At 52.2% G+C, this 12,261-nt stretch overlaps 1 protein-coding gene across 1 annotated transcript in view; it reads right to left on the bottom strand.

Moving 5' to 3' along the window:
- Positions 1–5,478: 5,478 nt before the first annotated feature.
- Positions 5,479–12,261, bottom strand: part of ASTN2 (astrotactin 2) — a gene marked incomplete at its 5' end in the record, with an annotated part of 343,253 nt that continues 336,470 nt past the window's right edge. Inside the window, one exon of the mRNA XM_084272571.1 lies at positions 5,479–6,414. Within this exon, the coding sequence (XP_084128697.1) occupies positions 6,177–6,414 (238 nt within the window). The 3' untranslated portion in view covers positions 5,479–6,176. The remainder of the gene's footprint in view (positions 6,415–12,261) is intronic.

The raw sequence follows: 12,261 nt of genomic DNA, 5'->3' as shown, positions 1-12,261 counted from the left end.
AGATGCACAGTCAAAACAGCAGTTTTTATGTTCAGTTTATGTCTCTGGAAATCAGTCACTGGGGGACGGTGGGGGGGATAAATCAATACATGCATTGAGCAAGGTCTGAAGCCACCGTGCTGTGAGATGGCTTCAGGGCTCGTGGCCACCAGGAAATGTTAAATCTGGCTGAGGCCAAGCGAAGGAGGCAGCTGTAATATCTCGGCACCTTAGTGGGGATGCCAGACCCTTTGCTGTGCGGTGAGCAGCCCAGGGAGCCTCATGACACACTCAAAGTCACCCAGCCAGGCCCACGTGCTGCAGGCACTTGTGACTCCAGCTGCAGTTCCTGTTGGCTGCGTTAAATCAAAAGGAGCTGGCTGCATTAATTATATACAAAAGCTGGGGAAATTGCTCTGCATGCATATGGGGGGGGGGGGGGGGGGGCCCAACTCTTCACCCAGCTGAAAGCCACAGCTCCTCATACAAGTGTGGCATCGGTAATTGTGGTAATGGGAAAATGAAGCTGTTTGTTTGTTTGTTAGCAACTTTTTGAACAATTTGGACAGAAAGACAGAGAGGCTTAAAAAAAAAAAAAAAAAGGCCTCTGTGGAAAGGCTGGAATATAAAGCAAACTACTCACAAGCATAAAAGGAAACTTATTTCTGTGCAAGCAAGAGCATCTGAAGATCAAAAGACCATTCAGGTGTGTGCACCCATGTGCTGCCACACATGCACAGATCCAGGAAACACTCGGTGGTCCGACACTCTCTTATCCTGGACTTTTTTAAACCCACTCCCTCAGTGTTTCAGTTCACCTGGGAGATGCATAAGAGCAATTCCCAGCCAGGATCCTCTTTTTTGCTGCTCATTAACTCCCACAACACTATGATGGTCCCAAATTTTCCCTCTGCCCTGAATTGGAATAGCTGCTGCCTACATCATTAAGTCAACAACTGGCCTAAGCTCTCTGATAAAATGCAGTCAAAGGGCCAGGGGCTTAATTTTTAGGTTTTTGTTTTGTTTTGTTTTTAAGTATGAGTGAGGCAATACTGTGTCAAAATAGTTTTAAAGGTCTTGAGAATCTGCTGGCTGACATCTCTTGAGCCTGGGGAGGACCCTTCGTGGTTTAAAAAACAGCTTTCACCAAAAGAACATTTTTCTTACAGATCAGATAGATAAGAAGTTATGAATAACTTTTGGATTGTGGCTCAGCATGATGAATTAAAAACTAGTCCAAACATGGTCACTTCCAGCCACCCTTTGCCCTGCCCTTAAGACATTACCTGCTGGTTTGCATGTATATAGACGGCTGCTCCATTCATGCAGCGCTGTAGAGAAGCACAAGAGCCCCACATCTAAGCTCACTGCTGCGCCCCTTCATCATCATCCAGCCCATCCAGGCCAGGTTCATGGTACGTTTGATAAAGAGTTGAACTACAAGGATGGTTCCTGCTGGACCGCAGAGCCCGGCTCTGCCTTGAGGGACTCACCTTGCAGCACAGCCATGCTCACCACAGGCTCTTTTCAAAACATGACCCTCCAGCACAGTCTTTGACAGTGCTGTGTCTCCATACGGCATCAGGGCTTCACGTTATGGTGGCTGCAGACCAGACTTGGAGACGGGAGGGTGTGCAGGGAATATTTTTATTGCACACCTTATTAATACTCTTAAAGAGTTCCAGCTGTCCATCCAAGGGCATAAAGCCTCCTGACCCTGTATAAAATACCAAGCTGAAGCACACTGCACTGACCAAAACTGTTCCCCAAAGCCTTTGCAGTGCCTGGGCACCCTTTGGGCACAGCCTTGCCCACCCCAGCCCAGCTCTGCAGGGTCAGAGCTGCCCAGAGCACGTCCCCACCACCACAGGGGGACTATAAACCATGGTCCCTCCTGGCTTAATGTCACAGCCACCAACACTGTGATGGAATGGACAGGCTGCCCTGTGCTGCACAGCCTTGGGCACTCCCTTGACTTCTGTCCCAGCCTAAGCAGAGCTTGCTTCATCCAACCAAGCAAAATTAAAGGAAAAGAAGAGGAAAAGCAGAAATCAATGAAATAAATAAAGGAGCAAGTGCAGCACTTGACTCCAGAAGCCTTTGCCATGGGAAGACGCTGTCCCAAAGTGGTGTATCATGAGCAGCACAGCAACCAAAACAATCAGCCCTTCTGTGCACCGTGCCAGCTGCAGCCAGGCTGGGAGGAGGGTACAGGGGGACAATGGGTTTGTTCAGGGCAGCCCCTGCAAGGGGACCTGTGGCTGTCACCAGCTCTGAGCTGCTAAACAAGTGGTAGATTTGGGGTGCCCGTAAGAAGGACATGTGTCCGCCCACTGGGGCCTTCAGGAGATGCTAAAAGCAGCCGTGAATAGCTTTGTTACCCTTGCATTTCAGCTTTGCAAAGGGATTTGGGTAGTTTATCTATTAAACCCAGACGATGGCATCTCTCTGCCCCTCACCACACTCACTTTTCATGTTTCACCCAGTCTCAGGGCTCTCCCCACCCAAGACAGCACTGGCCCTTGAGCTGCCCCAGCCTGGGCAGTGGTAGAGCAAAGTCGGGGTACAGTTTGTCAAGAGGAAACAGCTCCTGGGATGGCAGCTGCTTGCTTTGCAGCAAGGATCCCTTTTCCCTATGGAAACCCAAGGGATGGCAGAGAGTGTGTGTGTGTGTGTGTGTGTGTGGTTATACGTGCGCGTGTGTGTGCACGCACACACTATGGGGCACAGGTCCCTCTGCCAGCATTGCTAGGCTCTGACTACAACTGTTTATCTTGAAAGCTGGAGGGTTACATTCTCCAAAATTTCCAGGGAGAAAAGACAGACCCTTCCTTTCAGCCACGCTGGAGGATGTGTAACCTCGATGAATTCCTCGGTTTTGTTTGGCTTGGGCACGCAGCGCCAGGGAGCATCGCTGGCCAGAGGCTCTTCTGCTGCATTGGGCAGGCTTTGATCTGGGGGCTAGGTGTGCTTCCCGACAGGTTAATAGCTGTCAAACTCCACAGCCTTCCTGCCCGGGAGTCTAGACTCTTCCACCTGCTGAGTACATATTAACACAGGAGCACACACAACCCGCGCTGTGCAGGACGTGCCAGCCGGCCGCACCACTGCTGTGAAGCGAAGCTCTTCAGCAGCCTCCCAAGGAAAGCAGCAAAGAACTAAGCCTCTGGTCTCGTCAGTGGGGACTGCTGCCCCACAGAGCCAGCAGGACAGACAGCCTGGCCTTGTGCTGCTTGGGTTGTGGCCCCAGCAGATGTGAGGGCTGCCAGGGCTTGAAGGTCTCCTTCCCATTGCCGTCCTGTGGGTTTTGCCCCAGAGCTCTGCTGAGGGATGTTGCTGGGATGAGCATCCCCAGCACAGAAAGTACCGCTTGTGGGGAGCTAACCATGCAGAGGGGAGGCCAACATGCTGAAGGGTGTCCAGTCAACAGCCCTGAATTCTAGCTGGTGTCTCCTATTCTGAATTCCTAGCATCACAGTCATGATGGTCAACAATCCCACAAGTAGAATCAGCCCCATCATGGGTAACGACTGCCTCCAGTCCCGTCGGCAGTGTAACAGAAAAAAAACACGGGTGATTTGTCCATCAGGTTGATCAACGCTGGCTCTTGCCTGCAGTGAACCCACAGAGCTTCTCTGTGTCACAGCACACGCTGCACAGGGCTTTCAAGAGAAGTGAATCATCTCTGAGCGAAAACAAACAAAACCAACATTAAACACCGTGCTTGAAAAATACAGGGAAAGGTGTGGCTGCAGGCCAGAGCCTTGAGAAGGCATGATGGCTTCAAAGCACCCAGAGGTGCACCCAGCGTGAGCAGCATCACACCATTGGGCTTGGACCAGCCAGCCTTGTGCAGTGGCTGCTGCCCATGGGAGTCCTGGTGTGCTCCTCATCCTGCTGAGTGTTGGGGAGGATCTGTCCCACAGGAGGATGGAGCAGTGCACTCTGTGGCTGCTGAGAGGGGAGGAGGATCACTCCTGGTCCATCTGCAGCAGTGGCTCTGAGGAGACATTTGGGGTTCCTCCCACCCCAGCACTGCACATACTGATTTAAACCGCTTGAAACAAGCTGCCCAGTGTAAAGCTGGGCATTTGCACATCAAGGGGGTTGCTGTGCTTTGTTCTACACAACAGTGAAGCTGAGCAGATGTTGCCTTACCTCCAGCCACAGCAGCATCTCCCATCCCAGGAGGTGTGGGACATGCGAGCTCTGGTCCTTCTGCAGCTCACAGACCCACCTCAGGCCTGGCTGGTGCACAGGGTGCTGGATGGGTGCTGGGAGCTGTGCCAGGGCTTCGCAGCACCAGCTCAACAAATGCAAAGTCTACCTTCATCTGCAGCAAGTCACACTCCTCCATCCCCACCCCGAACTCGGTGGCCCACAGGGACAGTTAGCTGGCAGCAGTGCTGGCGCTGAGCGAGCCTCCCCAGCCTTCATGCTTGGTGCTGTACAAGCTGCAGTGACACAGCGGCCAACGACCAGATCCCTTAGTGGCGCTGTCCTCTCCCTCTCCATCCCAACAAGGGATTCAGCTTCAAACCCAAGACCTCAGGCAACCTGTGATGCTTTGGCGCTTGTTCCACAGGCCGCCACATCAAGGCAAAGTTTTCCATGACCTCCAGTGGGACTCTGACCAGGTACTGGAGGCCTTCCCATATGCCACACCAACGTGGCTCCAGACAAACAAAGATGCAAAACCAAAAGGGGGTTAGGGGGAGGAAGAGCAGTTTGGGAGAACAGATCAGAACTCTTTGAGTGGGTGCAAACCAGAGGAATAGGTTTAGCCCAAGAAGAAGAAGAAGAAGAAGAAGAAGTCTTGCTGAGCTTTCTCCACATGAAATCTTTGTTTAGTTTCCAAACATTTTCATTTTGAAACTCACCTCCTGCTTGTTTGCTTTTACCTTAAAGGGTTAAATAACCTGAAAAACTAAACAGAACTGTTTGCTTTGGGCTGGCTAAACCAAGTCATTCAACCCACACTGTTCCCTTTTCCCTCTCCAGGTTTGTTGTTTTGCTTTAAAAAGAAAAAGCAACTGCTTTGTGCTGATCTGATCTTGGGGGTTTTTCCCCTGCCCCCTCCCCACCCTCCCACACTTTTTGGTTTGGCTACCAGGCTGAAAAATCCATTACCCACAGGGATCCTGGGCCAGCCTAACCCACATCTGACAGTAAAAGAAACCAGATTCCTCATGTCTGTCTATCCCTTGGCTTCCTTCTCAGGTTTTCCCACACGCTTCCAGCTCCCGTTGGGCCGGTGGCTGAGCTGGGTGCTGGGGAGGGAGAGGACCCTACACAAAGAGGCTGCACCTTCCCCTCCTCCCTGATTGTCCAGCCCCTGGGCTCAGCACTGCTTCCCAGATAGAGCCCCTCACCTCAGCGACATCCCAGCACAGGGACAGTGGTCGGTGATGGCCTCTGCAACGCTGAAACCCTATGAACGGCCAAGTGGCGGTGAGACGGTGTCAGGAAGAAACACGCCAGAGGCAGCGACAATGGACTTAATATGAATCTTTAATGCACAGAACAAGCTGCTGGGAGCCTTGCGAACGAAGGCTGCGCACGGAGCCGGTCCGTCGGCTCGGGGCGGTACAAAAGCCCAGCTTGCCTGCAGCATCCCGGCACCTGCCTGGCATCCCTTGCCGGGACCTCGGCGGCAGCGCGGTGTTGCCAGCCGCCCACGCCATCTCCTCCTGGCATCCTCGGCCGCCACGGCACAGGGCCCCTTGCCACACGGCTGCGGCCCGGTGGCAGGGCAGGCAGGGTAGGGGGGGGATTACCCTGTGCCCAGCAGCTCCACGCTGCCGGCTCTTGCCCCGCCTGGCCCTGGCCTCGGGCGGGTTATTTCCTCCTCCCAGGGTTTGGAGCGTGTAGTCCAGGAAATTCAGTAAGAAAAGATTAAAAAGGAGAGGCTTTTATGCTGAGTCAAATTAGGTAATTTCTCTCTTTTTTTTTTTCTTTTTCCTCTTGAAAAATTAAAAAAAAAAAAAAGAAAAAAAAGGAAAAGAAATTAAAGTCCAACTTGCTGATTTCTTGTTTCTCTGCCATTTGCACGAGAAAGTCCTGCTTGGCCTCGCTGTTCCCTTCCACCCCCTCCAAACACCACCCGACCCCGAACCCCACCAGCCACTCAGCACATCACCAGTCCTTGACTCCTCGGAGTCCCTCTGCCTCCCACAGCTCCAGGCCCGCACCTTCCCTCACCGCCCCTTGGACTCCCCGTACGTGTTGCGCAGCATGGAGACCATCTTCTCCTCGCACGTGACTTTGGTGTCCTTTAGGATGCTGTACCAGACCATGCCGGGTGGCCGGACTTCTTCGCTGCGGCAGAACAGGTAGGGCATGGTCTCGGTGCGGCTCTGGATGTAGGCACTGCGCAGCAGGGTCGAGCAGTGACTGCTGACCTTCTCCAGTCTCCTCAGGATCAGGTGTGCCTTCCTGGAGGAGACAGAGAGGGACAGAGCAGGGCAGCAATGCGAGGAGAAGGAGCCAGCACTCCCAGTTCTTGCGATGAGGACAGATGAGACCCATGATCCACCTTGTTTCAGGTGGAGAGCTGCAATGTTTTGCCCAGAAGTTCTGGGTATATCTACTGTTTCACAGCATCAGGTCAATGGGGCTGAAGGGACCTCAGGTCTGACTCACCAGAGCATCTCGAGTGCCCTGGGGACACTATCTGACGTTGACTACATGGTCACTACTATAATTGTGTGCTCTCAGGGGTCTCCAGAGCGTGTGTTGTCCTTGGTGAGACCCCCCCCAGCACCTTACTGCTCCTGCCTGATGAGCCCAGCCTTCCCTTTCTTGTTTTCCCAGGTCACCAGGAGGCAAATGTCCCAAAAGGACTGACATTAGAAGAGCAAGGAATAAAAGCACAACACATTAAGACAAAACAAAATAAACCCGTGAGAAACCAAGAATCCCCTCATGGGAGTCTGTGAAGTGCTAAATCAAACAAAGGGAGGGGAAGAGGGTTTACTGCAGCGGTCTGAAAGTCTCAAGATCACAGATTATTTCCTCTCCCTCTGGTGCCACAGGAAAGCTCTGGATTTGGGGTTAGGGGATTTCGCAGCTCCTGCAGGAATGTGAGTTCCCGATAATGACAGGGCAGGGGCAGTGCTGTCAGTCACCAGCCTGTAAACATGGGGATTATTTGATTATGCAAGCTGACTGTGCTGCAGCCTGGGCTGGGAGCTCCCAGCCAGGGGGGTGCCGGGACCCCGATGCGGCCTCACACCTGCATGGACCTGGGGGTAGGATGCCAGGGAGGGATGGCCAGAGTCCCCCTGGCACCAGAACAGAAGGCAGAGACAGCAGCAGGAGGTAAGAGGGCATCCCGGCATCCCCAGCTGGCCACTGGCTTCTCCCTCTGGAGAGGGAGGACTGGATGAAAGGAAACCACTTCTGCTGTGGGGCTGCACACAGAAAGCTTCCCCACACCTCCCTGGGGAGCCAGATTCAGGGTCAGCGGTGCAGAGTAAGGGAGGGCAAAGGAAGCTGGCCTTTCTTGGACAAGACTACATGGTATAGTGACAGAATAGAATCATAGACACTGTTAAGTTGGAAGGGACCTTAAAGGTCATCTAGTCCTGCAGTGAGCAGGGACACCTTGAACTAGATCAGGTCACTCAGAGCCCCATCAAGCCTGACCTTGAATGTCTCCAGGGATGGGGCCTTCACCACCTCTCTGGGCAGCCTGTGCCAGTGTCTCACCACCCTGATAGTAAAGAACTTATCCACGTATCGATTTAATCTATAAAGATTGCCTGACTAGGCAACGTGGGCCACATGAGCTGTACACACACATAGAAAATAATGATGTCACAGGCTGAGCTGGACCCAGCTCTGACAGAATAACGCTACTTGTGCTGCTCTCCTGACCTCCTACAGCATCTGTGCTCCCACTGCACGTCAAGACCTGACACGCTGCCAAGAACAAGTCCTTCACCACTAGACGCCTGCTGCAAAGAAGTTATGAAACTCTAGGATGGCATTAGGTGCTTTCAGTAAGGACTGAGTGACTAGAGCGAAGTTCTGCAGCCAGTCAGTCTGCAGTCACTGTCACTGCAGCTAACAAACTGCAGCAAATCACAGTCACTGGTCCTGGAAGGGACTGAAAGGCACCACCTGAGGTATTTCCTTGCTGGGACCAACCCGCCCTGACCAATAGCTGTTGTTCTTAGAGCCAGGAGTGGGCAACCCTGCCAGGGTTCACCCACCAGAACACTGAGAAAATGTTTCCTAACACCTGCACTGGTTCTCCCTTATTTTTCAGGGAAGGCTGAGCGAGCACAGGGGTCACAGGATGGAGTTTGGTGGGAGCTGACAGTGTTCAGGAGGAGAGTTTTAGCCGGAATGCCCACCTCCTCTAAAAGGAAAGCTGTCACCTCTCTAAGGCCATAGCTCCATGGCCACCCCAATTTATCATAAGCTATCTCTACTCCAGCTCCATTTTCTTGTGCTGATGCAGGTCTCTTCATGGGGCCAACACAGGCAAGCTGTCGATCCAAAGGCCAAGCAAGCAGCCCGTGGAGCTTCCCTCTGATTCCCACTCCAGCTCACCATGAGACCTTTCCCAGCCACAGCAAGAGGGGAGTGACAAGTGGCCATGACCAGCGCTCAAGGCAAATCCCAGCAGTGTGTAACCACAACTTGGCCCTGACCTGGGCTCCCCAGCAAGCACATGCTTGCTGGCCAAGCTCCTCTCCTCCCATCTCACCACTTCACCTTTCTCCTCTCCTCTTTAGCTTTCTTCACCCACTTCTCACTTCTCCCTTGCACAAGCTGCTCATTCCTCTACCTCCATTTCCTTCTCTACCTTTCCATTTTCATTACCTGCTCCACCATACTTCTATGATCTTCCAGATTGTGCTGAAAATCACCATGTTGTCCTCACTTCCTGGCACTTACTCAGGTCTGTTATTCAGGTAAACATTCCTATGTGTGAGGAGCAGATCAAGCTGGTAAGAAGCCCAGGAGCCAACCCATCCAGACGTGCTGATGCCTCATGTCCTGTGCTCCCCATGCAGCTGCACATCTGCAGTTGTGCTTCATGCAGTCAGTCCCAGGAAAGTAACATTGTTTAATGGTGGAACGCAGCACAAAATGGGTTGGTCCTACGAAGATGCTGAAAACACATGGCATTATGGTCAAGGAGGAGACAGGGCAATGGGGAGGGAATCAGGCCCCTTGCTTTCGCTGCCCAGTGCCAAAGCCCCAGTTTTGATGGGTTTCACCGCGTTGAGTCATTTATTTAGAGGGGTAATGAAGTCATGTGTAAATGCTCGATTTAGCTTTCGGCTGTCAGCTGTTCCCTCTTAGAAAAAAAAATAAGGAGAAAGAGAGACAGAGCGGGCGAGGGGAGGGGTGAGAAAGAGAGAGAGGCTTTCTGGTGAAGGCTGGGTAATAAATTACAGGAGCAGTTCTTGGGCTGCCAATTTAACACCATAAATCAAGCCCTGGGTATTACCCAAGTGCTCCCTGCGGAGGGCTGTCGGGTCAGAACGACCACCTTTTCAAATACTGGAAACGAAATCTTCCTAAACGCTGACCAACCTCATCCCTGCCAGCAATGGCGATTTATTGCCTTATTAAGGGGCAGGAATTGGGAGAGGACGGCAGGGGAGCGAGCGGGGGAGGTCACTCTCGTGGCTGCCTGTGGCCAGACCCCAAGCTCTCAGTCCCCAAAGGGACAAAGCAACCTCATTCCCCTCACCCCACAGTCCCGAACAGGGATTACCCCCAGAGCTGCCATCCCACCTGCCATGTCCTGCAGCACCGGCAGTTGTTTTAAGTTGGCGCCAGCCAGGGACTGATCCTGCTCTGAACGTAAGTGATGGATTTCAGAGGTCACAGCCGCAGTCATAAATGATGGAGAGGGGGATTTAAATACAGTGACGATTCTACACGGCTGCTTCCCTCTGCAGTACCTCATGGCATGGCTAGGAGAGGAAAGGGGAGGGGAGGGGTGTCTGCTGCCAGGGTGCTTTCCAAGGGATCATGCATGAACCAGCAGCCCCATGGTAAGGGAGTGCAGTGCAGTGATTGCACAGGGGACAGGGCACTGAGGTCCCTGGTTGCCAGCTGCACCTCTGCAAGGATGTGCCCAGGAGCAGGAGATGCATTGCTTCCTGCTCTGCCCAGCCCCGGGGATGCTCCCACAGGGACATTTTCCCTCACCTGCACAGGTGACAGCAGGGACTCACCTCAATTGCTGGTGTGGGACGAGAGCACATCCAGAGTCAGTAAAACACTGCCCTACCTCACAGAGAGGAAGGTGCTAAAGGAGAAAAAACCAGCATGAAGAAGCAAAGGATAAATGGTACCTGGGCTGGAGGGAAGGCTGAGCTTCCCAGGACTGCTGCGAGGAGAGGGTGGCTGCCTGACTGCTGTGTTCCCATGTGGGGTGATTTTATCATAAATTCAGAATTTTCCACTCTACTGAGGACTGACCTGGGTCTGTCAGACCCTTGTCTGAGAGGACAATGAGTCCGGGACTCGATGGCCTCTTATCACAGCCTCCCATCAGTACATTGCATTCCCCTCGGTACCAGAAGGCAGCTGCTCTGGAGATGCACGTCGCCTCTTGCGGCCGTCCCAGCTGCCTGCCTGGGTGACTTCCTCTAGCAAAGGGGAGGCTGTGAGCTCTGGGCTGATGCCACATCCCAATCCCATTGGTGGTGGTAGCCAGAAGTAGGGGCACAGAATAAATATTTTAACTTAATTATTTGTCCTCCTAAAAGGGGTCAAAAAATAGTCCCAAATATGCAATAAGAGAAAATACTAGAGAAATCTCCCTGTTGCCATGTCAGGAAGCACTCTTGCTGCTCAGATCCAAAGGTCTGAATGCACAGTAGCGTTAAACCTTCACTGGTTTAGACAGATTCTTCTGTTTTGTTGGAACAAATTAACTCTGTGAGATTCACTTGGTGTCTGTAAGAGGAATGGGGGGGGGGGCAGGAATGGGGTTGTTATTGCTAAAGGAGACTAGCAGGATGAGGCAAGCCAGGTGCCAAGATGCTGCTGACCACAGAAAGTCCTGGTTTAGGGCCACCTATGAGCTAAGTTTTTAATGTCTCCTTAATGTAAACCGTCTGGTTGGGACATCTGGCTGTCAGTGTGTCTTCTCACAAGCAGCTGTTTGCAGTAACCTGTGGCTTTCATGGAAACTGGGCTCACGAGGACTCCAGTGTGATGTATTTATTACACAGAGGCAATCAACTTCCCTCTTGTCGCTCAGTTTTTACGAGCGAACATTTACTGTGAAGCTGAGGCTCATCTGATAAACATTTCAAGGTAGGAAAATGAATGTTCCCCTGGGAAGGAGAACAGTCCGTCAATTAAAATCGTGTTAGGAGATGGTGTCCCTTGGCAAAGCCCCACTCGCCTCCTGCTACATCAGTGCCTCCGATTCCATCCAAGCTCCCTGAGAAACAAGGCTGGACAGCAGAGCTTTGCTCTTGTCAAGAGCCTGGCACCGGCTGCCACGGCATTTATAGATGTTTCCTCTTCACTGCAAGTCAAACGATTCTCCAATACAGAACAGAACGCTGCTAGGAGCTCATCTGTCTCAGTGAGGAAGACAGAGAGCAGCTGAATCGACCACTAACTCCAGATGTAGCTTGGTATAGAGTCAGGCAGTACAGGCAATTTGAATGTCACCTTGCAAACCCCATGGCCTGATGCAGGTATCAGGTTAGACAGCATCCCTCAATTAGTGTGTTGGGTCTCAAGTGATGGAGGAAATAAGGATACATACAAAGAAGCTGATGGTTCCCAGGGATTTTTAGAGAGAGGAGCAATTGAAAAGGACAAATGAGTCTGCAGTGTCATCAAAGGAGGAAGGCAGTGTGAAGGATGAGAACAGCTCTGTGCCAGAGCCTAATAAACTACCAAAGAAACTATGACCAAGGTCATCTCGAGAGGAGGACGAGCCCCAGCCTAGCTTGGATTTATGTCGAGGAGGGGTGTAAAATGGACAGGTTCTCAGCCATGTCCAGCAAGCAGATAGGAGCTGAGGAGGAAGAGGAAAATCTTTTCCAGTTATTCATGTTCTGCAGGAACACCCATCTTCCTCTGCTCCAGTTCCTCAGAGAACAACACGTTAGGTGAGGATGCTGGATGAGCCATGTCTCTAAAAGCTTCCAAGTAGACCAAGACTATTTGAATCCTGTAAGAGGTCTCAAGATGTCCAATGAGAGGGATATGACTACTTCTGAGCACTTCTTACCAAGTGCTTCCCAAGGGCTGGGTGCCAGTCAGGCCTTTGCTGAGACACTGTCAGCA

This window comes from Gallinula chloropus (genome assembly GCF_964237585.1).
Source record: "Gallinula chloropus genome assembly, chromosome: 18".
NCBI lineage: Eukaryota > Metazoa > Chordata > Aves > Gruiformes > Rallidae > Gallinula > Gallinula chloropus.
This window is presented reverse-complemented; position numbering and strand designations above follow the sequence as displayed.